This window comes from Epargyreus clarus, unplaced genomic scaffold (assembly GCF_041222505.1).
Source record: "Epargyreus clarus isolate Ecla_fem2 unplaced genomic scaffold, WU_Ecla_fem_2.2 ptg000031l, whole genome shotgun sequence".
NCBI classification, from domain to species: domain Eukaryota; kingdom Metazoa; phylum Arthropoda; class Insecta; order Lepidoptera; family Hesperiidae; genus Epargyreus; species Epargyreus clarus.
Window position 1 is genome coordinate 9264959 of NW_027332236.1, and position 25829 is coordinate 9290787.

General features: G+C 35.7%; 1 protein-coding gene across 5 annotated transcripts in view; it reads left to right on the top strand.

Annotated features, from left to right (window-relative positions):
• Nucleotides 1-532: 532 nt before the first annotated feature.
• The window catches only part of LOC140754665 (zinc finger protein rotund), a 239842-nt gene continuing 214545 nt past the window's right edge, over nucleotides 533-25829 (top strand). For 3 of the 5 annotated variants that reach the window (XM_073089690.1, XM_073089694.1, XM_073089693.1), the window contains exons 1-2: nucleotides 533-768; nucleotides 16620-17419. In XM_073089690.1, coding sequence (XP_072945791.1) covers nucleotides 17240-17419 — 180 coding nt within the window. In that variant the 5' untranslated portion in view covers nucleotides 533-768; nucleotides 16620-17239. Of the gene's footprint in view, nucleotides 832-16619; nucleotides 17420-25829 lie in introns of all 5 variants that reach the window. The other 2 variants (XM_073089691.1, XM_073089692.1) reach the window with 2 other exon arrangements.

The following is a 25829-nucleotide window of genomic DNA, read 5'->3' on the forward strand; positions in this document are numbered from 1 at the left end:
CTAATTAATTAATAAGCCAGAATCAATGCTAATATTTAAAATTAATTAATCAAATCAATCCTAATATTTAAAAATAGGTATAAACAGTTCACTCTACTCAATTCGATTAACTCTACATTAATCTGTAGACTAAATAATTAATAAGCCAGAATCAATGCTAATATTTAAGAATAGGTATAAACAGTTAACTCTACTCTATTCGATTACTACATTAAACCCTAGACTAATTAATAAACCAGAATCACAATCAAATAAAAGCATTTCGAGTAGCGTTACAAAATCCAAAATCTAAACATAGGTTACTATAGATCTTGATTGAAAAACTCAAGACAATGCACCACAACAAAAAGTCGCCGGGCTACATAAAATATAGTTAGCTGGACCGCGCCTTGCAAATATTACTTATGCAAACTTAAGCCCCTCCCACTCCAACACGCCCACACGCTGTTTTCCATCCCTTTCCACCCCACAAGCCTCCGTATTTCCCTCTCACACGGCCCCAACGCCTTCGGGTTTTCAGTGCCCAGTTTTTAGTTGTCGGAAAGACATCGCGCGGGGTCGTCGTTAGTCGCGCTCTAAAAAATACGATAAAAAAACCGTTTTCGTTTTTTGCTATGAATATTGTTAACGTTTTTTGGATGAATACGCTATTGATAACGATATTGTTACTGATAACGGTATGTAGTGATATCGGTTGCGCGTCTCGCTCGCACGTGGGTTTTTTGACGGTTTTTCAGTGATGTGCCTGTGTTGTTATTGTGTTTGAAGGTAATTAAACTAATGATTGATTGGTTAATGTTGTAAGTTAGTTTTCGACGGCGTGCGCAGTATGTGAGTTATTGGAATTTTTGTGAATTTATTTTCTCCAATTATTTTGTTGTTAAGTTTTTCTTTCATTTGGCGGTAGTTACAAATCTTTGCGCAGGTCATGCTGTTCACTAAAAATTTTACTTAAAGTAGAAGTTACTCAATTAATATTTAATGACTAAGTTCAAACCCTTCGCATTTCTTTCTTATAGAGCTACTAGCTGACCCGAAAAAATGTTAAGGGTGAACAACCCTTATCACTTAGGGGTATGAAAAATAGATAGTAGCCGATTCTCAGACCTACTGAATATGCATATAAAATTTGGTGAAAATCGGTAAAGCCGTTTCGAAGGAGTACGGTAACTAACATTGTGTCACGAGAATTTTATAAATAAAAAGATACAGAAATAGATACAATAGTTGATTTAATTACAGTTAAACTGCTAAGAACTCTACTAAATACCAATATAGATAGGTACTTAGTGCCTATTTATAATTTTAAGGCAAATAAGTATTTTATAACACTGTCAAGTATTTTAAAATCATTCCCAGCCCTACGGCAATAGGTAGGTACTAATTTCAGACTATTGAATGACCGGTAGGTTTTTCATTCACTCACAATATCTTTATTATCTGTATAGATAGATATCGGTTGATAAAAAAACTGTTCAATACCTACTAACCTTTTTTATTTTTTGTCAACCGATATTTTTGTGTTTGTTAGTTATTTCCGAGCTTTAGTGATATCAATGAAAACTTTGTAAAATTTATGGTTTAGCATGAATTTGGACCACTGATTCGATGGTGTTTATTTATTCGAATTTGATGGTAACAGGTTAAAGTCAATTATTTATTATTTTATTGATTAAATGAGTAATTATCAACCCTAACCATATTTTTTTACCGAAGTTCAAAATTTAACAGTTTTCCTAGATAGAACCTAGGAAAATGATTAAATTGTCCAATTTACATTTGGTGGCAAACTTTATTACGATTAATTATTACTAATGATTTTAAAAGATCTATCTGTTAATCAATCGTTACTTTAATACGCAGGTAAAATTATTTGCATTACAGTATAGGTATTCAAAGTAATTAATTAGTACTAGCTTGAACAATAAAGGAAAACTTGAATAAGTAAACAGTATAAATACTATAAACCTAGGTATATACCTACCTCGATACCTAAGTGTGCTCTATAAGTCTTTAATAGTTTGTGTCATATACTAATTCCCAATTTTACCAGTAAGATTGACTAAGGCTTCCTCTTATCACATTTATATTCTTATCACACTAAGGTAGAACCCGTGGTTCGACTCCGGCGGCACCACCGCCAAACTTATTTCTGCCCCATAACAGCATCAAACGCTGCTGTGTTTTGGTTTGAAGGGTGTGGTAAGGGAGACAGACTTTTCCGTGGCGTTCCAACTTATTCCTCAGGGGTAGCGGCGCATCTGTGGCCGACCTCAAGTAGGAATAACATCCTATCTGGGATTGATTACAGATGTCCATGGACGGCAGTAGCCACATACAATCAGGTGGACCGCATCCTCGTCTGCTACTCCTATATTCTAAAAAACACGGAACTCTTTGGCCTGGTGCCTACATTCCATTCCTCCATCGCACCACTCGCCGAATGATTCCATCCACATTAACTGACTGACGGTCCTCTAAGGATCTGTTTACACATTTTTTTTACCCAAAAACTACCATTAGTATGCATAAGTTCAATAAGTTTTTAATGGCATGTGTTGAATACTAATCCGCAATTTTACCAGTAAGATTGACTAAGGCCTAAGCTCTTATTACATGGAACTTTGTCCTGGTGCCTTTTTTTTTGTTTTCGAGGGGGAAACCTTCGAAAGGTACCCGGTGCCGTGGGAGCGACCCAGAGTTATGTGGGATTCTTACCGCACTAAAACCCCCCCGGTGGCCGTCCTCGGCGCTGCGTAAAGGACTCCGGGATCTCCAGAGGAACGCAACCGGAGTCCTCTTAGCGCGTTGCCCCGTCGGGCTCCGTCCAGATGAGCATGCCGCTCGCCGCACCGTCTGTTGTACACGACGGTATGCGGCCACACATACCGCCGTCCTTCCCGGGGTTGCTGGCCGGGCGGTTTGAGCTCCCACTCTTGCCGCCCGCAACCCCGGAAGCCCCTTTTACGACAGGCAGGGGATACCGTTGACCTGGTGCCTACCTCACATTTCCTTCATCGCACCATTCGTCAGAAGACAACGTTCCACAACAGCTGTACCCTTACTAGGAGTTTTTACGTTTCGACAAATATGACTGTTTTGGTATTTGTTTACGTATTTACCCATACGATTTCCAAGTTCTGACACAATCCGCTAGGGGCGCTGATTGGAATTTGTATGGGCAAATACGTAAACAAATACCAAAACAGTCATATTTGTCGAAACTTAAAAACTCCTGGTAAGGGTACTGAACTATTGACGGTCCTCTACAATTCGGTTTGCACGTTTTTTTACCATGTGCTTAATGTGACAATAACTTCCTCCTGAGGTATTCCCGGAGCGCTATGATCTCATAAAAAAGCTCTTCAAAAAGGTGCAAAAAGAGCTCTTCTTCAAAGCCGGCAATGTATTGGCATCTCCTCTGGTTTTGCAAAGCAGGAAGCCCGCCTACCTCATTGCTAAGTTTAATTATAGATACCTACATAAAACACAGTATTAAAAATAATTATATTTGTAAATGTTAAAACTACTTTGTCATTAAAAAATAACAAACAACGTTTACTCAACATTAGAAAAAGAGGCTCTTCTAGATTCAAATTTTAATGACATTTAATCGAATTTTCTTATACCACTCTTTCAAAAAGTCAAATACCTAAGTGGGTACTTTTTTTAACGAGACATTTCATGGTGGGGAATATTCGCAATTGCAAAAACATTATTTGCACTCTCTTTATACATTAAATAATTGTAGAGTTGTTACGTCATGCCATACACAGTATTTTTTATTTAAATTTAAATACCTTATGATTTGTTTTAATCTATAATCTAATCTGTTGTGTTCTTCGCAAAGATTTTGCCTTATAATAAAAATTTTCATTTTCCACTACTAAAATAAAGAAGGTAGGTAGTACCTAGACTAGGTTCTTTAATTCTACCACCTTTACTTCTTAACCAAAGTTCTTCAAAAATGTGTGGAACCCACCAATTCGCACTTGGCCAGCGCGGTGGACTATGCCCCGAATCTCTCTTATTCCGAGAGGAAACCCGCGCCTAGCAGTAAGACAGTAATGTGTTGACGACGAAATTTTCTTCCGTGCTTCGGAAGGCACGTTAACCCATCGGTTCCAATTATTGTAGGATATATAGAATCAAGAGTCAAGGTGGCCTCAAAGATGACGGGGTGTAGTAGCTCCAGCTCCACCCCGAACCGAGATAGGCCCGGATCCGGGCAAACGCCGTCGGGACCGCGGACTAGTGCTAATCGATCGATCGATTTGAAAATATTCAGTAACGCATATCTTTACCAATAAGTATAAGAGCAGCTAGTTGGCCATTTCAGAATTTTCCCATTTTCAACCGACTTCAAAAAAGGAGATTCTGTATTCGACCGCCGCGTATTGTTAGAAATCTATTCAAATTATTTTATTATAGTATTATTTTAACTAATTATTTTGTGTTATTTTCATGATGTGTTATTTTTATAATAACTTCTCGTTTATATAGTAACTGACGGGTATAAAGTATATGAGTTAGCATAAAAAAGAAAAAGAACCCGTCTTGGCGTTTGAGTCGTATTTAGCGCGAAAATAATATAATATAAATAAAAGTTTTAAATTTGTTCAAGAAATAGATTTATTCTTTTAAATCGGGAGGGTAATAATCTCAAAGTATGTACCTTAGTATGTATGTAATCTTGTATGTCCGCGATTTACTCAAAACTACTGCAAGTACTTCACACATTTAAATCACTCACATAGATCTTACACAGCCCATTTTAATATAAATTATAGAAATTGATTCTATTAACAATCTTCATCATCATCATCAACCCATTACTGTCCCACTACTGGGCACGGGTCTCCTCTTAGAATGAGAAGGGTTAGGCCATAGTCCACCGCGCTGGCCAAGTGCGTATTGGTAGACTTCACATACCTTTGAACTTTTTTAAGATCGCTCAGGTATGCATGTTTCCTCATGATGTTTTCCTTAACCGTTTAAGTTAGATAATTAATTTATAATACGTACATAACTTTGATAAATCAGAGTTTCCCAGGATTTGAACCTCGGACCCCTCGATCAAGAGGCCGAGTTTCTTTACCACAAGGCTACTGCTTGCTTCAATCGTAATTGAAATAATTATATTTATTATACTTAATGGTTTTTTACCATAACCTAGAAAATAAAGATATAAATATATAAGTAATGGTTATTGTCTCCTATTAAGGCAATGGTGTATTTAATATTTAATTGTAGAGTAAAAATAGGTATTTATTAGGTAGGAAAAAATTAATTAGTAAGTAATGAAAATTCAAAGAAAATATATACATATTTGAAAGGTGGAAACCAGTAGTTAACTGGTAGTTCGACTGAGTTCGAAACAATAGTTCGACTGAGGTATAGTTATCGCCAAACTGCTAGTCCGCTCTTGTACCCTTACCATGAGTGTTTACGTTTTGACAAATATGACTGTTTTGGTATTTGTTCACGTATTTGCCTACTATTTCCAATCGGCGCCCCTAGCGGATTGTATCAGAACTTGGAAATTGTATGGACCAATACGTAAACAAATACCAAAACAGTCATATTTGTCGAAACGTACAAACTCATGGTAAGGGTACTGAAGTTGTTGCGCGCAGGTGTAGTCATACAGTTTGCTATGGCGACCGCGATTCATTTCTATATTCAGAGCGGACTAGCAGTTTTACGCGGACTATAACAAGACATCAACACGATCTTCTAAATCATAATAGATAATAAATAATATTCAATTGGAAATAACAGATTTTTTGTGGCATCACAGCTAGAGTACTATCACCAAATCATAGATAATAGAGTCACGTATGATTCTAAATTCAAAATTATATCACCACTTCCGTAACTCACGACTTGTATTTACTTTGGCGATGTTTGAATGATCTGTCGTCACAGAATCCATTATAGAGTCACGACTACAAGTACTTGTATATAGAAAACATTGTAAACTCTACAAATATTTGTAGGAAATATTGTTAGGAGGAAATTGTTTGATTTTGTCAATTTTATGTGTTTTGGATGTATGTCAGTGCGATTTAAAAGAAGCGTAAAGATTTTGGAAAATATATCTTTATCTGACTATGGAAGGTAATGTTTTTCAAGCATATGTATGTTTTATTCTATGGCGCGCCCTATACAGACCAAAGTCAAGCCAAAGCCAAGCTAGATGGATTTAACATGACTTAACAGTACCCTTACCAGGAGTTTTTACGTTTCGACAAATATGACTGTTTTGGTAGTTGTTTACGTATTGGCCCATAGGATTTTCTAGTTCGGACACAATCCGCTAGGGGCGCTGATTGGAATTTGTATGGGCGAATACGTAAACAAATACCAAAACAGTCATATTTGTCGAAACGTAAAAACTCCTGGTAAGGGTACAGGTGTCCTTAGATTCGTCTTATGCTACGGTTTTACGCGAACTATACTAATACTATACTGAACAATTATTTCAATTCTGTGTGTCTATTTGTTTGGTTTCACTGGCAGTTTGCTGATAAAAAACAATATTTTTTTCATAATAAGTGGCTGTATCGAAAAAAACTAAAAAGTGATGACGAAGTGAGATATAGGGCTAGATTGGTAGCGAAAGGTTTACAAGGAGTAACTTAGGCTACTTTATTATAGAAAATGACTTAGGGATCCGCGCAAAAAAATTGAAACGCATGAAATGTCCAAAGTATTAACACTTTTAAATGCGAGTAAAACCTCAGGGGACAGCTTGTATTTCTACAAAAACAGCATATTTGCATAAATTATGTCTAAATTTATAGATATAGTCCCCATAATATTGTCTTCATATTCAATGATTTCAATGCCTACATAGCAAAAGGCACAAGTAAAATAAATTAGGGATGTGTTTTTTTTGCAATTATAGATTATTTTTTGTCATAATCGATTGTTTTAGATGAGCAGTCGGCATCGCTTAAATTTGAAAGATAATTTTCTGATGTTTCTTTTAGGGTATTTTTAAAAATCGAATATTAATCGATATTTTTGCCATAATCGATTTTTATTAATAGTAAATAAAAAAACTATTATATAGTTATCATCGTTCTCATGATACGGTTTTTAGGGTTTCGGGGTCAATCCCCGGCGAGATACATTTTTTTTTTTTTTTTTTTATAATATAAGAGTAGCAGACGAGCATGCAGTCCACCTGATGGTAAGTGGCTACTGCCGCCCATGGACATCTGTAATCAACCCCAGATAGGATTAGATATTTCTACCTGAGGTCGGCCACAGATGCGCCGCTACCCCTGAGGACTAAGCTGGAACGCCTCGGAAAAGTCTGTCTCCCTTACCACACCCTTCAAACCGGAACACAGCAGTGCCTAACACTGCTGTTATTAGGTAGAAATAGGTGTGGCGGTGGTGCCGCCGGAGTCGAACCACAAAGGGTTCTACCACCTTTAAAACATATTATTAGATCTAAGATTCTGCTTAGGGTCTGGGTGTTTTACCTATCCTTCTATTGCTATAGAAAGCGTATCTCAAAGCCGAGACAGTGCAGATACAATGCAGTGGCGTTTTTACAGAAACTGGACGAACCAGTCGAATGCCTCCATAGCAAAAGGCAAAAGTAAAATAAATTAGGGATGTGAAAAATATTTTTTTTTTTTTTGTATTTATTGATTATTTTTGTAAACATCGATGTAAGTAATTGATTTTTTTTACAAATCGATTGTTTGAGGTGAGCGGCCAGCAATGTTAGAATTTAAAAGAACATTTCGTGATGTTTCTTTTAGGGATTATCACGACATGTTTTTTAAAATCGAATATTAATCGATTATTTCTACAACCATCAATTTTTATTAATAGATTGAATAAAACGAAAACTGATTATATAGGTATCGTTATCATCGTCTTCATAATATCGTTTTGAGTGTTTCGGGATCAATCCCAGGTCAGACACACATGTTAATATATTATAAAGATTCTGCTTAGGGTCTGGGTGTTTTATCTATCCTCGTATTGCTATAGAAAGCTTTGCTCAAAGCTGAGAAAGCGCAGATACAATGCAGTGGCGTTTTTACAGAAACTGGACGAACCAGTCGAATGCCTCCATAGCAAAAGGCAAAAGTAAAATAAATTAGGGGTGTGAAAAATATTTTTTGTAATAATCGATTTTAAGTAATCGATTTTTTACATAACATCATATACAAATATTAAATTTAAATGAGTCGGCAATGATAGAATTTGGGAGAACAATTAGTGACGTTTTTTTCGGCATTAATTTATAGGGCTTAACCATAGATAAGTAAAGATTACTCACTCCGAACAAAAAAATGTACCCAATTTTGAGAATTGAAATAGTTGCGTAAAAAAGTTTTGTCACGTCTCCGTGCTAAAATATCCCTAAAATATTTGAAATAATTATTTATTTATTATGTAAATTACGCAGTTTTAGTTATTTATTCGTAAATTTTCTCTAAAAATGTTTTTATTTGTCAAGAATTCAAAAAAAGAACTTACTTATAAGCCGTTTGTGGCTTCATTCAATTTCAAGGCGGCGAAGTATCCTTACTAATCTATGGGCTTAACAATCTTTTTTGAAATTATTAATCGATTATTTCTGCAATAGTCGATTTTACATTTCCCACTTATTTTAAATCGATTTTAATCGATATTAAAAAAATATTATGACTAATCGATTTTTTTTAATATGTCGTACATCCCTAAAATAAATAAACATTCTTATCGCCGCTTCATATGGAATTTGCGAATTTGCGCGCAGAATATTTCTGCTCGAAAAATAAATTTCACAATTACGCTCGCTCGACGCTAATTTTACTTTAATAAGAAGATTTCTTGGCCAATTAACTCGAATGATGTATTATTGTATTTTATTTATAAATACAAATGATTATTTATTTGTTGTAAAGAAAATACTCCTCCGGCGGCACCACCGCCACACCTATTTCTGCCTCATAACAGCAGTGTTAAGCACTGCTGTGTTCTGGTTTGAAGGGTGTGGAGACATACTTTTCCGAGGCGTTCCAGCTTAGTCGTCAGGCAACGGCGTATCTGTAACCTCAGGTAGGAATATCTGATCCTATTTGAGGTTGATTACAGATGTCCATGGGCGGCAGTAGCCACTTACCATCAGGTGGATTGCATGTTTGTCTGCTACTCCCACAATATTAAAAAATAAAATAGGTGGTAGAACCCTCTGTGGTTTGACTCTAGAGCACCACCACTAGACCTGTCTCTGCTTAACAGTAGTGTGCTGCTGTGTTCCGCTTTGAAGGGTGGTAAAAGAGACATGCAGACATGCATGCTGGATATGCAGCACACCTGCATAAAAGACTTCCAAAGCAGGCACGAACTTCAGTCATGAAGGAACAACTAAGAAGAAGAAAAGAGACATTTGAGATGTTCCAATTTAGTCCTTAAAACTAGCAACCAACTGTTACCAACTTTTAGTAGTACTATCAGTTGGACTGTTTGTCAGCTACTCCATTATTAAAAAAAGTTGGTTTGACGACCACGAATTATGTTTGCACTGGGTACTTAACTAAATACAATAGTATTTTTTCCAAGTGTTTAATAACGTACAACATACTACTCATCTAAGATAATTATTTGTACAGATCTTAATCTACTGTAACTGCTATTGTACCTACGTAGGTTTGAACGTAATTCGTGTAAATGATGCAAATCCTTTGAATAATCTGCATTTATATTTTGCGACTTACTCTAGAGATTTCAGATGGTTAATTTGTTTGCGCGGTACCCTAATTCTTTCTCTAAAATAAAAGTTACTTTTATTAACAAAAAAAAATGTGAGAACAGAATTGTGTGACATGGCTTGAGACATATCATTATATCGTATCCCGATTTCCAACTGTAATATTTGTAAAAAGATCGCTCATCAATTATAATTATCATTTTCCCCGAACGCCCTAGAAGAAGTACCTATATTTAGGTAACTATAATAAATCTTAATGATTTTAGATACTACTAATCTATCTATCTAACTAGTATATCTTTTTTGTCAAGGAACCTAACACGTTGTTTTGAATGACAAGCTGTGCCCAGCAGTGGGACAGATTGGATTGAAGATGGCGAAGATAATTACAAGCTTGCAATAAATTATGTACTATGAAAAACAATAAAAGCTTTGAAAGCTTAGGGGTACTCGAATAGTAGAAACTCATCCTAAAAGGCAGTGATAGCCTAGTGGTTAAGAAACTCGGCCTCTCGATCGAGGGGTCCGAGGTTCAAATCTCTGATTTTTCAAAGTTATGTGCGTATTAGAAATTATTTATCACTTGCTAAACGATGAAGGAAACATCGTGAGGAAATCTGCATACATGAGAGATTTATAAAAAATAAAAAAAATACAAAAAATCTCAAAGGTATGTGAAGTCTACCAATACGCACTTGGCCAGCACGGTGGACTATGGCCTAATTCTAATCATTCTGAGAGGAGAACCGTGCCCAGCAGTGGGACAGTAACGGGTTGATGATGATCCTCTCAGTTGGGCGGTCCGAGGTTCGAATACCACCCTTGATTAGTTCAAAGTTATGTGCACATTACGAATTAATTATTACTTGTTATAACGGCAAAGGGAAACATCGTGAAATCTACACGCCTGAAAGCTCTTTAGAAGAAGTTCTCAAAGGTTTGTGAAGTCTACCAACTCGCATTTGATCAGTGCGATGGACAGTCGCCTAACCACTCACTTTAAGAACCCATGCCCAGCAGGGACACTAAAGACTATCAAAAACAGTGATAAAAGAACTGATAACCTAGTGGTTAAAAAACTCCTCTTGATCGAAGGGTCCGAGGTTCAAATCCAAGGCAGGCACCTCTAATTTTTCAAAATAATACGCGTACGTACTTATTGTAATTTAATTATCACTTGCTTAACGGTAAAGGAAAACATCGTGAGAAAACCTGCATACATACCTGAGAAATCTAAAAAAAAAGTTTTGAAAGGTGTGTGAAGTCTACCAATAGGCACTTGGCCAGCGCGGTGGACTATGGCCTAATCCTTCTCATTCTGAGAGGAGACCCGTGCCCACCAGACAGTAATAGATTGATGACGATGATGGCATGATAAAAAAAACTTGAAATTATGAAATGCAATAAACAAAATTTTTGTTAGACAACTAAACCGATCAGTTAAATTTAATGGATGCTCATTGGTTCAAATGAACCGTGAACTTAACTACGGTTTTCCAGGTTAAATGAAAAACAGTTACCGACCGCCGCTTCGGTTTAGTTCATTATTTTATTTTGTTATTGTTATTTGCAACAATTGTGTTAGTCGTGGATGTAGTAATCGAATAGACCCCTAGTTTTACTTTTTTAGGGATCCGTACCCAAAGGCTAAAAACGGCACCCTATTACTAAGACTTCACTGTCTGTCCGTCTGTCACAGGGCTATATCACCGGAACCGTAATAGATAGACACATGAAATTTTTACAGAGGATGCATAACGGCCGTTATAACAACAAATACTAAAAATCAAATAAAGTTGAATATTAAAGGGGGTCTCCATACAACAAACGGGTATTTTTCTGCATTTTTCGATCTAACTGTTAAACCGTACTAGGGAAACGGTTGAAATTTTTGCAATCCGTTTACTACTATAATTGGTATTATAATGTATTATAACAAATTAAAACCATAAAACATATTTTAATATACTTATTTTAATTATATTATACGTTGTTTTAGTATTATTGATCATCACCCCAACGCCATCTATTGTTATCTGATGTAATTAAATGTCGTTGAAAATAGTAAAATGAATAAAAATAAGTAAAAAATAATGAAAATTTGATGGTACGAAAGCCTCCATGTGCGTCTCGTACTTGGCGAATTATTATTACAACGTACCTAGTAGCAGAGAAGCATGCAGTTCAGCTGATGGTAAGCCCATGGACATCTGTCCACTCCAGATAGGATTAGATTCCTACCTGAGGTCGGTCACAGATGCGCCGTTACCTGGAACTAAGCTAACGCCTCAGGAAAGTATGTCTCCCTTATCACACACTTCAAACCAGAACACAGCAGCGCTTAACACTGCTGTTATTAAGCAGAAATAGGTGTGGTGGTGCCGCCGGAGTTGAACCACAAAGGGTTCTACCTTCAATATGACTAGTGACTTATCAGGTAGACAGCATGTTTGTTGCTACTAATAAAAAAGTTAGTATGCTGTCTGTGCGTCCGATGCGTTGCATTGCGTATCGTTAGATAATTGCGTTTTTTTACTCTATTTCCAATGCAAATTGTGCTAATTTCCATGCAAATTACCAGATGGCGTGGTCTCTGATAACGGGTTATTATCTGCACTTGACTTTGACTTTGAATTGTTTGCTTTTTCTTTGAAAATTTGCAAGTCGGATTTAAAATTTGCAAGTATTTGAAGTTTGTTTAACAATTGTCTGTTTTGTTTACCTTTTGTTAAATTTTACACTTTTTAACGTTTATACATTTTGGGGGTCGTAAAAGTTTGAGAGACGATGGTTTATAAAAGTTGGGGAACCGCTGGTTTTATTTGTAAACTAGGAACCTGCCCGGGGTTCAGAGTATCGTTGTCAACCCATTACTGTCCCACTGCTTCGCATGCTCAAGACCGGTCGGAGTGGCGCAGATTAGGGGAGGCCTATGTCCAGTGGACTTTTAAAGGCTGATGGAAGGATGCTTGGCATGGATCTCCTTTCAGAGTGAACGGAGGTTGCTTCCATCCACATCTACGTATATTACTTAAAAAAACAGATGCGTATCCAGGATTTGAACCTCAGACCTATTACTGGGCTACTTAGGTAACGCGCGACATGTGGTTGACATAACCTTCCACGGCTGAACTAATTTTGATAGAGCTTTCATTGAAATAAATAAATTGAGTATTTTATGTCTAAAATAATTAGGTATTTAAGGTTTCTGCATACAAATCTGTAAAATTGGCTTTCTCACTTACCTACATGACGTACCTACCTATATAGTAGATAACTAAGTAGGTACTTACGAAGTGGGAGGGGAATATATAGTGGTAGAGTAGTAGTAGTAGTACACTAGGTAGGAATATTAAGATATTTGTAATTATAATAATTTTAACTATCAAAATAAAAAGGTATTAACAATTTTCAGTAAAGTTAGTGATTTAATATAATGTATGAACTGTAAGCGTATTGTAACCAATAAATTAGTCTAAACACAGACCGTAATTTATTTCAAAGTGTTTCACTACGAAATCACTTTACAAAAACACTTGTGAACTCTTATCACTGACCACACGTATCACTTTCAAATAGGTAAACACTTTTTGCACTTAAAAAAGCCTCACGTGGTACACAAAAAGTGTTACGTCACCAGGCGTAGAGTCGTAGTGGGCGGGGCCTGCGCAGGGCGTGGTCCGGGGGCGTGGCCAGGTGGTCACTGACCCCTGCATATGCGATAACTCGGTTGTATAAGCCCCACATGGTGGTAAGCTCATTTACAATTCTATGATGGTAGAAATGGTCTTGCATACCTATAGGGAAAATTATATGTTGGATTTTATTTTGTTAAAGTTCCATTTTGTAGAAGTTCGAGTTTGATTTACGATTTCATAAAATAATATGAAATCGTAAAGTGTTTTTTTGTGAGTAAGATTATGTTCAATAGTTCCGAATTATGTTTGAAAGTTTTTATAATATACCTACCTACTATCTACTTAGAATACAACGTGTAGAAGTGTGTCATAAATTGTTATTTTTTACTTTTAGTGTACCTATTTATTAACACTACCGTAAAAATATAACATGAATTAATATTATTATAATTTATGTCATTAAGAATTTTATTATAATAATTTTTAAATACCTACCTATTACAATATTTAAAAGAATTACTTTTGAAAAACTATAAAATTAATTAGGTATTTAAATTTTTTTTAGAACACATTTACTTTGTTTTTAAGAATTCTTAGGAAAGTTTCCTTATGAACTTTTCCTTCGCCGTTTAAGCAAGTAGATTGGCGACCTGTTAGAATAAAATAATAAATGCTAAATCACAACAAAAATACCATGAAGGTGGTAGGTCTCTCTGTGGTTCGACTCCGGCGTCACCACCGCCACACCTATTTCTACCTAATAACAGCAGAATTAGGCGAATTAAGAATTAGAATTGTTCCGGTTTGAAGGGTGTGGTAAGGGAGACAGACTTTTCCGAAGCGTTCCAGCTTAGTCCTTAGGGGTAGCGGCGCATCTGTGGCCGACCACAGGTAGGAATATCTACCTAATCCTATCCGGGGTTGATGACAGAGATCCACGCGCCATAGCCACTTACAATCAGGTGGACTGTTTACTCGTTTGCTACTCACATACCTTCTTATAATAAAAAAGTAACATGTTAAAACAAATTATTCTCCATGTTTCACGACAAACTCCAATGACTATAATGCTGTTTCATTAACCTGTAACTATCATTACTCAACTTCCTCATTAGTCATTAAAGCTACATAGTATTGTGCAACATTATCTTCTATAATGTTTAATTAAACCCCATTGTCAACTTGTTTGTGAGGCTTGGTACTTGGGCGTAAAGGTTTGCACGCACTGCGATATGTAGAAGACTCTAGGATTTTTTTAATTAAATATTTTTTGGTGAATCATTGAAATAAGTAAGTTTTATATTAATATACTCACGGAAAATTTGTAGAATAACTTGCCAAGCAATGACCAGTCCGTAAATGCCGCGCACGAATACGCACGAAGACGCATATTCAATCCGTTGATCACACTGAAAAGTCGACAATCACATTCGTCTGTATCCGGCGCGTATATAAATGTTGCCTCAAATACAATTCGTGGTATGATTACAGTGTTATCACGATCACTATTTTTGTACCACACCTGTTTTTGTACCACTCTGTGTCACAGTAGTGCTTCCCACATATATACTCGTATTTTTCAACTAACTTTTAAAATTAAATCCCAAAAATATTTCGGGCTACCTCTAAAAAACGTCCAATATGTTTAAGTAATAATTATACAGTTTTGAACGATTTTAATTTTGAAGATTTTTTTATTAATAAAACTATACCTACTACTACATATTTCGTCAGTAGCTATTATTATAACCAGGAGCATTATCTGTCAGTAATTTCCAGTAGTAAACATTATTAAATTTTAACTAATTGTACTTAAACACAAATTTATTAACATTTGTTAAACTTTTATAAATTGTCACTTAAGCTCCTATTTAGCTACCACACAAAATAAAAATAAAGAAAATTACTTGACAAACAAAATAGAAAAATGTTAACTGTTTTGAACTGCTCATTTATTTTATAATGATTCTAATGATCTTGTTGCTATATACTTACACTACAGTGTGTACTGAGGCTAACCACAATCAAGATTAAAGACATACATAATTGGTTTAAAATTATTGTAATAAACTTTGAATTTATCTTTATGTGAATCATTAGATTACACTAGCATCATCTTTAACATTGTATTTTACTGAAATTATTGACATGTGATATTGAAATAAACAAAAAAGCAGTGATAGCCTAGTGGTTAAGAAACTCGGCCTCTCGATGGAGGGGTCCGAATCGGATCGGGGGTTCAAATCCCAGGCACGCACCTCTGATTTTTCAAAGTTATGTGCGTATTAGAAATTAATTATCACTTACTTAAAACGGCTAAGGAAAACATCGTGAGGAAACCTGCATACCTGAGAGACTTAAAAAAAAATAATCTCAAAGGTATGTGAAGTCTACCAATACGCACTTGGCCAGCTCGGTGGACTATGGCCTAATCCTTCTCATTATGAGAGGAGACCCGTGCCCAGCAGTGGGACGTTAATGGGTTGATGATGATGATGATGATATTGAAATTCATAAAAATAGTTTTTATCAATTTTATTGTCCCACTGCTGGGCACAGGTATCTCAGAACGGTGTAAGTAACATATATAGTTAACATTTTGTCAAAAACTTAAAACTGTAAAAAAATGTCAAAATTATAAATATATTCTTCAGCCCGCTCCATATTCGTTCTCGCGACATTCTCGCGAAGTTCTCGCGAGAATGTGGCATTGTTATGACTAACGTAAGGTAGATTTAAGTAGCAGAAGTAATAACCGACCATGAAGTCTATCTATAAGGGCTTCTGCCGGCCATAAATGTCTGTAATTAACCCCAGATAAGATTAGATTCCTACCAGAGGTTGAAATACTTGGATAAATATGTCCCCTTCACCAATACCACCACATCCTTCAAAGCGGATTATAGAAAGCTAGGGCCTACCACCATCTTTTAAAAACCATCATAGTTCAGGAAAGTTTTATTTGCTCCTTAAAACAGTAAAATATTCCGTCATACACAATTGAACAAACTTAAACCCTTATTAATTTTTCGCTTATCCATTGTATAAAACCAACTGAAATTGTCATATTTTATTTGGAAAGTTAAATTTCCTGCAAAAAAGTAAAAGTATGATTAAAATAATATTATTTTAATAGATGGTAGTAATCCCCCTGAACTCTTCTGTTATTAGGTAGAAATAGGTGGTTCCGTTACGTACCTACCTGCCAATTTATTTTATTCTATAGATTCTAAATTTTAAATTATCGTTTGTTACAGATGCAGCCAACAAAACTTGAAAACAAAATGGACACTTTAAACAAGTTTACAAATAAAAATATATTTATTTTCAAATGTACTTAGTGCAATATTTAATTTATAATTATTCGATTTTAAATCAAATTATTTTCTTTTAAAACGGGTTCAATTTAATTGAAAACTTGGTGCTTCTTGTTTTGTAAGGAATCTATAAAAGTTGTAATTATTTTTTACGAAATAAATTATATTTTTTCATTTGCATATAAATTAAATTCGGCCACAATCTTTCGTTAATTTATAATTTTACTTTAATCAAAATAACAATAACGTGACTAAAAACAAAGTGTAAAGTGAACAAATGTATAAAGTCCAATAAGTGTTGAAGTGCGGAAGTGTTTTATGTGACAAGTACACTTATAAAAACAAATTGAAATTAAAAGCCGTAATATCTATGTAAAATACTTATGTGTGACAAATCGTACGCAAGTGGCGCAACGTACACATTGTGTTATTTAAAATTGTGTACACTCGTGAACAAAAATGTGAAACCGTGAACAACTATGAAACGGTGAACTGTGAGATTGTGAACTTGGTTATTTTTCATAAAAACTTGTGCTAGTCGGTTTAAAAATGCCGTATTTATGAGTGACTGTTGCGAGCAAGGTTACGGGATGTACACCACGTGGTACAGCCGGGGGGAGGGTGGTATGCACCACCACCAGATGGGGCAGCTGTACCACCACGGACCCCCCATGATCAAGACTGAGGCGGGAGTCAATAGTGACTGCATGATGGCGGTTGACTACGCTCCCCCGATTAAGGTATGTAGCATTCTTATTTTTTTATAAGACTGAAGTAGAGAGTAGTTTGAAAGGCAGAACTAGTAGGTATAGAATGACCGGGGAGGTCCAATAGACACACCTAGTTCTAACGTAAAGCAGTTTTTGCATTTCGATGGAAAGGTTTGGATGCCGATTCACTTAGGATCGGCGTCAAGTATAAAGTATATAGTATAAAGTATAATATGACAGTGACCACTGACCATCAGCCAACTTCATACTCGTTTGCTACTTCAGTGTTATAAAAAGTAGACTACATTAACTATTTGACATAAAGAAGAATTGATATTATGAAAAATTAAAAAAAAATATGAGTACGTATACACTTCAAATTTCATATAATGCTCATGGGTTGCAGATACTAAAATATAAATTTATTATGACAACTGATTTATTATTTTAACTCTAATTTTGATAACGTTTCATTTTTGTTATGTTTTATACGAAAAACCAATTTCAAATTATTTTCTATTACTTATTGAATATTAATAAATTTATTTAGGTATATGTTTATTCACAAGTCGGAATACTGAATAAAATGAAAATAAGTAAATGAGTTTTTGTGAATTAATGTTGATTTAAAAATTAATTGAAACAGTATATTTTAGCTAGAAGTTCAATTAATACGTTTTATCGATTATATTAATACAATAAATAATAATTGCAAAATAATTGGGACAGGATTAGAATTTGTGACTGAAAATTAATTATTAATAAATCAATAAATATAATGTTACGTGGAGAGAACTACAAAAATTGTATAATAAAATACAGTTAAATTAAAGAATGATAAATAAAACAGTGTGTTTAAGTACGAATTATTGCAATTAATACAAATAATAATTACTTAATAAACTTTTCGAGAATTAATTGGGACGGTATTAGAATCTATGATCGTGAAAATCGATTAAAGAAAATTAATATTTAGTAACATGGAAACTAAGAAAAAGAGAATAAATCGATTGTATTATTAAACTAGTTATAGCACGCGGGTTCGCGTGGCATGCTAAGTTAGGATAAAAAAATATTTTTACAAATAAAATTTCACATAATTGAATACATTATTCATACAATTTTTTATTTAACTTACAATGTTCATTATTTTAAATTTTAAATTGAAGTAGGAATTTATTGAAGTTCCTATTACTTACATAACCTACTAAGTATAACTTTGTTGTTGTTTGTTAAATTACACGTTTTTGACGCAAAATTTACTGAATTCATTTTATTAATATAATTAATCATGTATTTTATGACTGGAGGAGCTTTTGCCCGCGGCTTCGCTCGCGTTACGAAGGCATATTTTCAAACCCTATTTTATCCCCTTGGGAGTACAATTGATCAAAATCCTTTCGTAGCGGATGCCTACGTCATAACATCTACCTGCATGCCAAATTTCAGCCCGATCCGTCCAGTGGTTTGGGCTGTGCATTGATAGATCACTATGTCAGTCAGTCAGCTTTGAGTTATATATATTTAGATTTAAATATTGTTTTTCGTCGTCAACCTATTACTGTGCCACAGCGGGGCTTGGGCCCTAGTACACCGCGATGGCCAAGTGAATCCACAGAATTTTGAAAACTCTTTAAAAGAAGTTTCAGACCTGCAAGTTTTTACTCGATATTTCCTTCATAGGAGACAAATGATAATTATTCATACTCAAAACGTACAAAAAACTTAAAAAAATCGCAGTTATAGTCCACGCCAAACAGCTAGTCCTCTCTGAAGTTGTTGCGAGCTGGTGTAGTCTTACAATTTGCTATGGCGACGCGATTCATTCCTATATTCAGAGCGGACTAGCAGTTTTACGCGAACTATACGTGCGTACGTTTCGTGCGTAGACAACTTAATTGCAGTAAAATACAGTATTAGCACGTTAAGATTTAATTCCACAAATTAAGTATGTTTGAAATTACAATTTATATAAATTTTATAAGTACAAACTTTTATTTATTTTAAGAATTTTTAGCAAATAATTTTAAACTTGGAATTATTCTTTCGTAAATTTTTTTTTTTAATATTATCTTTTTTCTACCTAATTCTTTGTTGTTATTGTAATAAAATAATTTGTGAAATGACACTAGCATTGAACTTTGTATAGTTATAAATAATCTGTTGTAATTATTATCTAGTTAATGTTTGCACACAAGCAAACGCTAGCGTTCATCTTTAATTTAGATTACATTGTCATTAATTTTGATTGTCAATCTTATATTGATTGATTGTCAATCAAAATCGATTATTACAAATTAATTTTATTTCTGAAGCTTTAGATAAGTATAGTCCGCGTAAAACTGCTAGTCCGCTCTGAATTGCAAATTGTAAGACTACAATTTGCAATTCAGAGCAGATTCAGAGCAATTTTATTTACAACTTCATAATCCAATTAGTTACTTATTAGAGTTAGGTAGTTTTGGTCATGTGTTGATATATTAAGAGATTGTAAATACTAATTAAAGTGTCATACTGACTATTTATTATTTATTTAAATACATTCGGATTTATCTAAGTATCTATTATACTACATCTATACATTTTGATGGGAACCAAAGTCACCAACATAGCTCTGAAGGCTAACAAGTTGAAGTGGCAATGGGCTGGCCACATCTGTCGAAGAGCCGACAACCGCTGGAGTAGACGGCTCTTGGAGTGGAGACCGCTAGGCAAACGTAATGTGGGACGCCCTTCTGCAAGGTGGCGCGACGATCTGCGCCGGGCGGCGGAACTACTTGGATGAGGAGAGCCGAAGACCGGGCTCAGTGGCGTACCTTGGGAGAGGCCTATATCCAGCAGTGGACTAACATGGGCTGATGATGATACATTTTGTATAATATAGAAGTAGCAGACGAGCATGCAGTTCACCTGATGGTAAGTGGCTACTGTCGCCCATGGACATCTGTCATCACGGACAAGTCTGTCTCCCTTACCACACCCCACAAACTAGAACACAGTAGCGCTTAACACTGCTGTTATTAGGCAGATTAAGTGGTGCCGCCGGAGTCGAACTACTAGTCCGGTCAAGTTAGCCAATTGAAATAGCTAAAATTCCGGAAAAGCTGAATTTTCGTAGAGACCTTGGGTTTAAAAATGATATGCCCAGTAGCCAAATCATTGATTCATCATCATCAACCCATCACTGTCCCACTGCTGGGCACGGGTCTCCTCTCAGAATGAGAAGGATTAGGCCATAGTCCACCGCGCTGGCCAAGTGCGTATTGGTAGACTTCACATACCTTTAAGATTTTTATTTTTTTTATAAATCTCTCAGGTATGCAGGTTTCCTCACGATGTTTTCCTTCACCGTTTAAGCAAGTGATAATTAATTTCTAATACGCACGTAAATTTGAAAATCAGAGGTGCGTGCCTGGGATTTGAACCTCGGGCCCCTCGATCGAGAGGCCGCGTTTCTTAACCACTAGGCTATCACTGCTTGATCATTGATTATAGTCAATTAATACTTACAATAACTGCAACGCAACTTAACGGAGTTGGAAAAGAAGCTACATTAGTTTTTGCGTGAGGGATTTATCTCCGGAAGCCTGGACCATTCATGCCCCATGAATGGAGTGTCATTCACCCAACAGCTGCTAAGTCAACAGTTCAGCATACCGATCACCATATCAGTCTGACGAGCAATGGGTTCCTGGTTCGATCCCGGTTCAGACAGATATTTAAATTGTGAATTTAGATATCTCTTCTGTCTGTGTGTTTGTGTATCCTTTGTGTGTGTCCATGGCACCGACGACACAGGGATCCTAGTGTGGGATATGAGTGCTAAAAGCGTCTAATCTTAAGCATGAAAAACCAACATGAGATTTTAAAATGGGATTAAAAACGGGAGACTCAACGCTAGTTTTTGCATGAGGCCAGGACCTCCAGAAGCTCCGGAAGCTGGACCATTCATGCCCCATGAATGGAGTGTCATTCACCCAACAGGTGCTAAGTCAACAGTTCAGTATACCGATCACCATATCAGTCTGACGGGCAATCGTTTCCGGATTCGATCCCGGGTCAGACAGATATTTAAATTATAATTTTAGATATCCGTTCTGTCTGTGTGTTTGTGTATCGTTTGTGTGTGTCCATGGCACCCACGACACAGAGATCCTAGTGTGGGATATGAGTGCTAAAAGCGTCTAATCTTAAGCATGAAAAACCAACATGAGATTTTAAAATGGGATTAAAAACGGGAGACTCAACGCTAGTTTTTGCATGAGGCCAGGACCTCCAGAAGCTCCGGAAGCTGGACCATTCATGCCCCATGAATGGAGTGTCATTCACCCAACAGGTGCTAAGTCAACAGTTAACGAGATGATTATTCACGTAGCGACTACGTGATCTCTTTTTAGATAGCATCTCGACTAGCAACAATAAATAGGAAAAAACGGTCGCCCGATGCCAAAGCATGGAGAATCGTGGGCAGCCGTGCGTGGATAGGATAGACAGGTTGCGTTTTTTGTGATAGCACGGGACCCGAGACAAGTCAGCCATAACCAGATGCTGGGTTCTTCGGATGTTGTTGGGTGGTTTTGGGAATGTGAATGACTGATGGTTTGTGTGGTTATTGAATGAGTTATAGGTATGAATGAGTTCTTAATAATTTTAAAGGTTTATTGGTAATTAATGAGAATTCGTTATATTTTTTAAGGTTGTCTATTTATACGCAATTTTGACACAGTGATCAAAATTTTTTTTTTAGGAAAGAAGCTTTAAAAAGCAGTGGAGAAATTTACCTGATTGGTGTAAAGGTAATTGTAATGATATAATGAGTGTTTGGAAAAAAAATAAAATCAAACATTTATTTTTAAAGTTGTTTATAAACAACACAAGTTTTTTTAAGGAGACGTGATACCCGATGGAAAGTAATTAACGTCGCCTATGGACATTTGCAACACCAGAGGAGTCGCCAATGCATCGCCGGATTTGGATGAGAGTTCTTCTTATAAAATATAAATTGTTAACAAACATAGTTACAACATAGATGAAATTAAATATGATAAAATTCAACAATATTTTTTGCCATCCAAGCATCGAAATTGATGATATCTAGTAGGCACAATTTATTGTCAAATTTCGATCTGGTCCCATTGTAAGAAAATCAGGATCTGATGATGGCAGACCAGACACGCTTAAACATGCTGTTTACGCGAACTAACGAAATATATTGCGCGCCGACGTCAGAAATATGTACTAAGCCAACATTTATTTTAATTATCTTGTGATGTTTTCCTTTCGTTATAGCAAGTGACATTTTATTTCTAATGTACATTACCTACTTGATAAATAATTAGAGGTGTGTGCCTAGGATTCGAACCTCGGACTCCGGTTGCGTTCCTTTGGAGATCCCGGAGTCCTCTACGCAGCGCTAAGGATGGCCACCGGGAGGGTTTTAGTGCAGTAAGAATACCACAAAACCTTGTGTCGCTCCCACGGCATCGGGTACCTTATAAAAGGTTTCCCCCTTGTGAACAAAAAAAAAAGGATTCGAACCTCGGACCCCACCCCACAAGGCTATCGCTACTTTATACAACGGTGGTACTATCTTAAATTTAGTGTGATATGATTCGCTACTAAAATGTAAAATACAAAATCAAAACAAACCAATCCTACCTTTCATGTCATTAAGGGAAATCGTCTGTGACAGACGGACGTATGGACTTGATCTTATAAGGGCTCCGCTACAATTTCCTTTCCAACCCACGGAACCCTAAAAATGTAGCCGTTTCCTTTTACCACTTCAACGTTTTGAACGACTTTTCAATCTATATAAATAAATAAAATGTATGTGTCTGTTTGTAATGTCAAAATGATAGCTTTTACTGATGCATATGAAAGTACCACACTACCAAAAAATATTTTTTGATTTTTTTGTCTGTCTTTTTGTTGCGAATCTCAGAAACTGCTGGTCTGATTTTCATGGGATTATCATTGCCATTAAGTTGATGTTATAAAGACTAATTTAAGCCACTATAATTTAGAAAAATTGTCAAAGTTCCGCATGTATTAACGATTGTTAGTCACATCACACTACTCGTACTACTAACCACATAATTGCTGGTTCTTCATAATTTACACCATTTCCAAACTTTATTTTATTTTTATATATTCGGACAATTCAGTCTTGTCTATTATGAATTTTCATCTTATTTTTGCAATGTTTTTTTATTATGGAAGTGTGATAAATTAGTGAATAAAAAACTATTATTGTAAATGTTAATTATAGAAGAATTGTAATTGTATTTTTGGAATCCCTATGTTGGAATCACGCGAGCAAAACAGCGGGTTGCATCTAGTCGATATATAAAATAAAATGTATCTAATTAACACGGATTAGGCAATTAACACCGGAAGCGGCACGATACGGGCAATTCTCTAAATTCCGGACAGATTCCGTACAAATTCCGTACAAATTCCGTACTGCGAATGCCGGCGCGTGCGCAGTTGAATGACATAATTTTGTATTAATGGTTAAAGATTGACTGTAGATGTATTTTTTTTATAAAAGAACGTACTAAACTAGTATGTCCACTTGATGGTAAGTCACCACCCAAAGAATAGTAACTAAGCGTAGACTGATTATTCCTGAAAGACTATTTTATATACTAAAGATTCAGTAACAACTCCATTCTTTATTTTCTCTGAGATGACATCTTTTTCTCAAACATGAAGGTGGTAAAACCCTTTGTGGTTCAACTCCGGCTGCACCACCGACACACCTATTTCTGCCAAATAACAGCAATGTTAGGCACTGCTGTGTTCCGGTTTGAAGGGTATGGTAAGGGAGACAGACTTTTCCGAGGCGTTCCAGCTTAGTTCTGAGGGGTAGCGGCGCATCTGTGGCCGACCTCAGGTAGATATATCTAATCCCATCTGGGGTTGATTACAGATGTCCATGGGCGGCAGTAGCCACTTACCATCAGGTGGACTGCATGCTCGTCTGCTACTCTTATATTATAAAAAAACATGATCTATCACTGTTTTTACAATGAGTAGCACTAACCATGCTTTATATACCATACATATTTTGAAACCAACATTATTCCTAGCAAGCTAAAATAAAGGACCAATGGCCATTAACTGGAACTGACTGCAATGTATCTAGACCTACGAGTTTGTAGAATGCAAATAAAATGCGGCTCTTGACCATTTACAAGAGAATCCAAGGATACCTATATGTTTTCTTTGTTAAATTAATATGCAAGACTAGTTGATCTGCATAATATGCATGTATTTGTTTGCTCATTATGTTAATGATAACATACGTATTTGAGATTATCCCACTTCTGAAATAATAAAATAAAACTATTTGTGCATCTCATTTACAACTTTTATTATTCCCGCGCAAAATACAACTTTGACGTCAAGAGCGTTCTTTTTCTTTTTTTATGCTAATGCATACAATCGTGTAACGCATACAGCCAGTGACTATATAAATGGACACCTATTTTATTGTTATAAAAATAATCCATAAAATAAATAATTAAAATATTACTATAATTAAATAATTTGAATATATTTTTAACACGTATCATTAAAAACAAAAACCTGACTGTTTGAAAATATAATTTGTCCCTTCAATAATTTAGACGAATCTAATGACACCTCATGTTAAAATCCTTCAAGCCGTTTGGCATGTCTCATTCTTTGGAATGAGATATGCATCGTACATATCATGCATACATATATACACTTACTTACACTGTAAAAGCTTTACACTCTGCCGTGAAGTAAAACAAACACCGCCCGTTCTGCATGGCTGTTACGTTAGATATAAATACGTTATAATAAAATAAAACTATTTCTTTGACCAATTTACAACTTTTATTATTCCCGCGAAAGAAGTCTACCAATCTAAATTTGGGCCGCGCGGTGGCCTGTGGTGTAAACTCTAAATCCCTATCACTCTGAGAAGAGACTCGTGCCCAGCAGTGAGCTAATAAACTTATCTCAGAAAAAATATGTTTTCTAGGATATCTTGTTCATCTCGGCCTTGATTATTTTTGTTATATTGTGGTTAGAAAATAGGCGACACAAAAACATTTTCTCCAAAAAAATCAGGCACAAAACAAAACGTTCCGAAAACTGCTAGTCGTTAAATAAAATAAATTCCGTCACCGGCGACTGATCGGGACGGTAATGACATCTCGGTCGTGACGTCATTAATCACGTCACACACGAGGGTGGTTGCGAGGGGTATGTGACAACAAGGAATGAAAAATAAACGATAATTTTATCTAGTCTGCGATTTTTTTGGGCGAAATTTTGTGTGTGCAAACGTATGGTTCTCTAGAAAACTTAATGTGCAGTCTTCTTAGCTTGTACTTTTTATATAATATAGGTTTAGCAGATGAGCATGCAGTCAACCTGATGGTATATAGCTACTACCAATGAC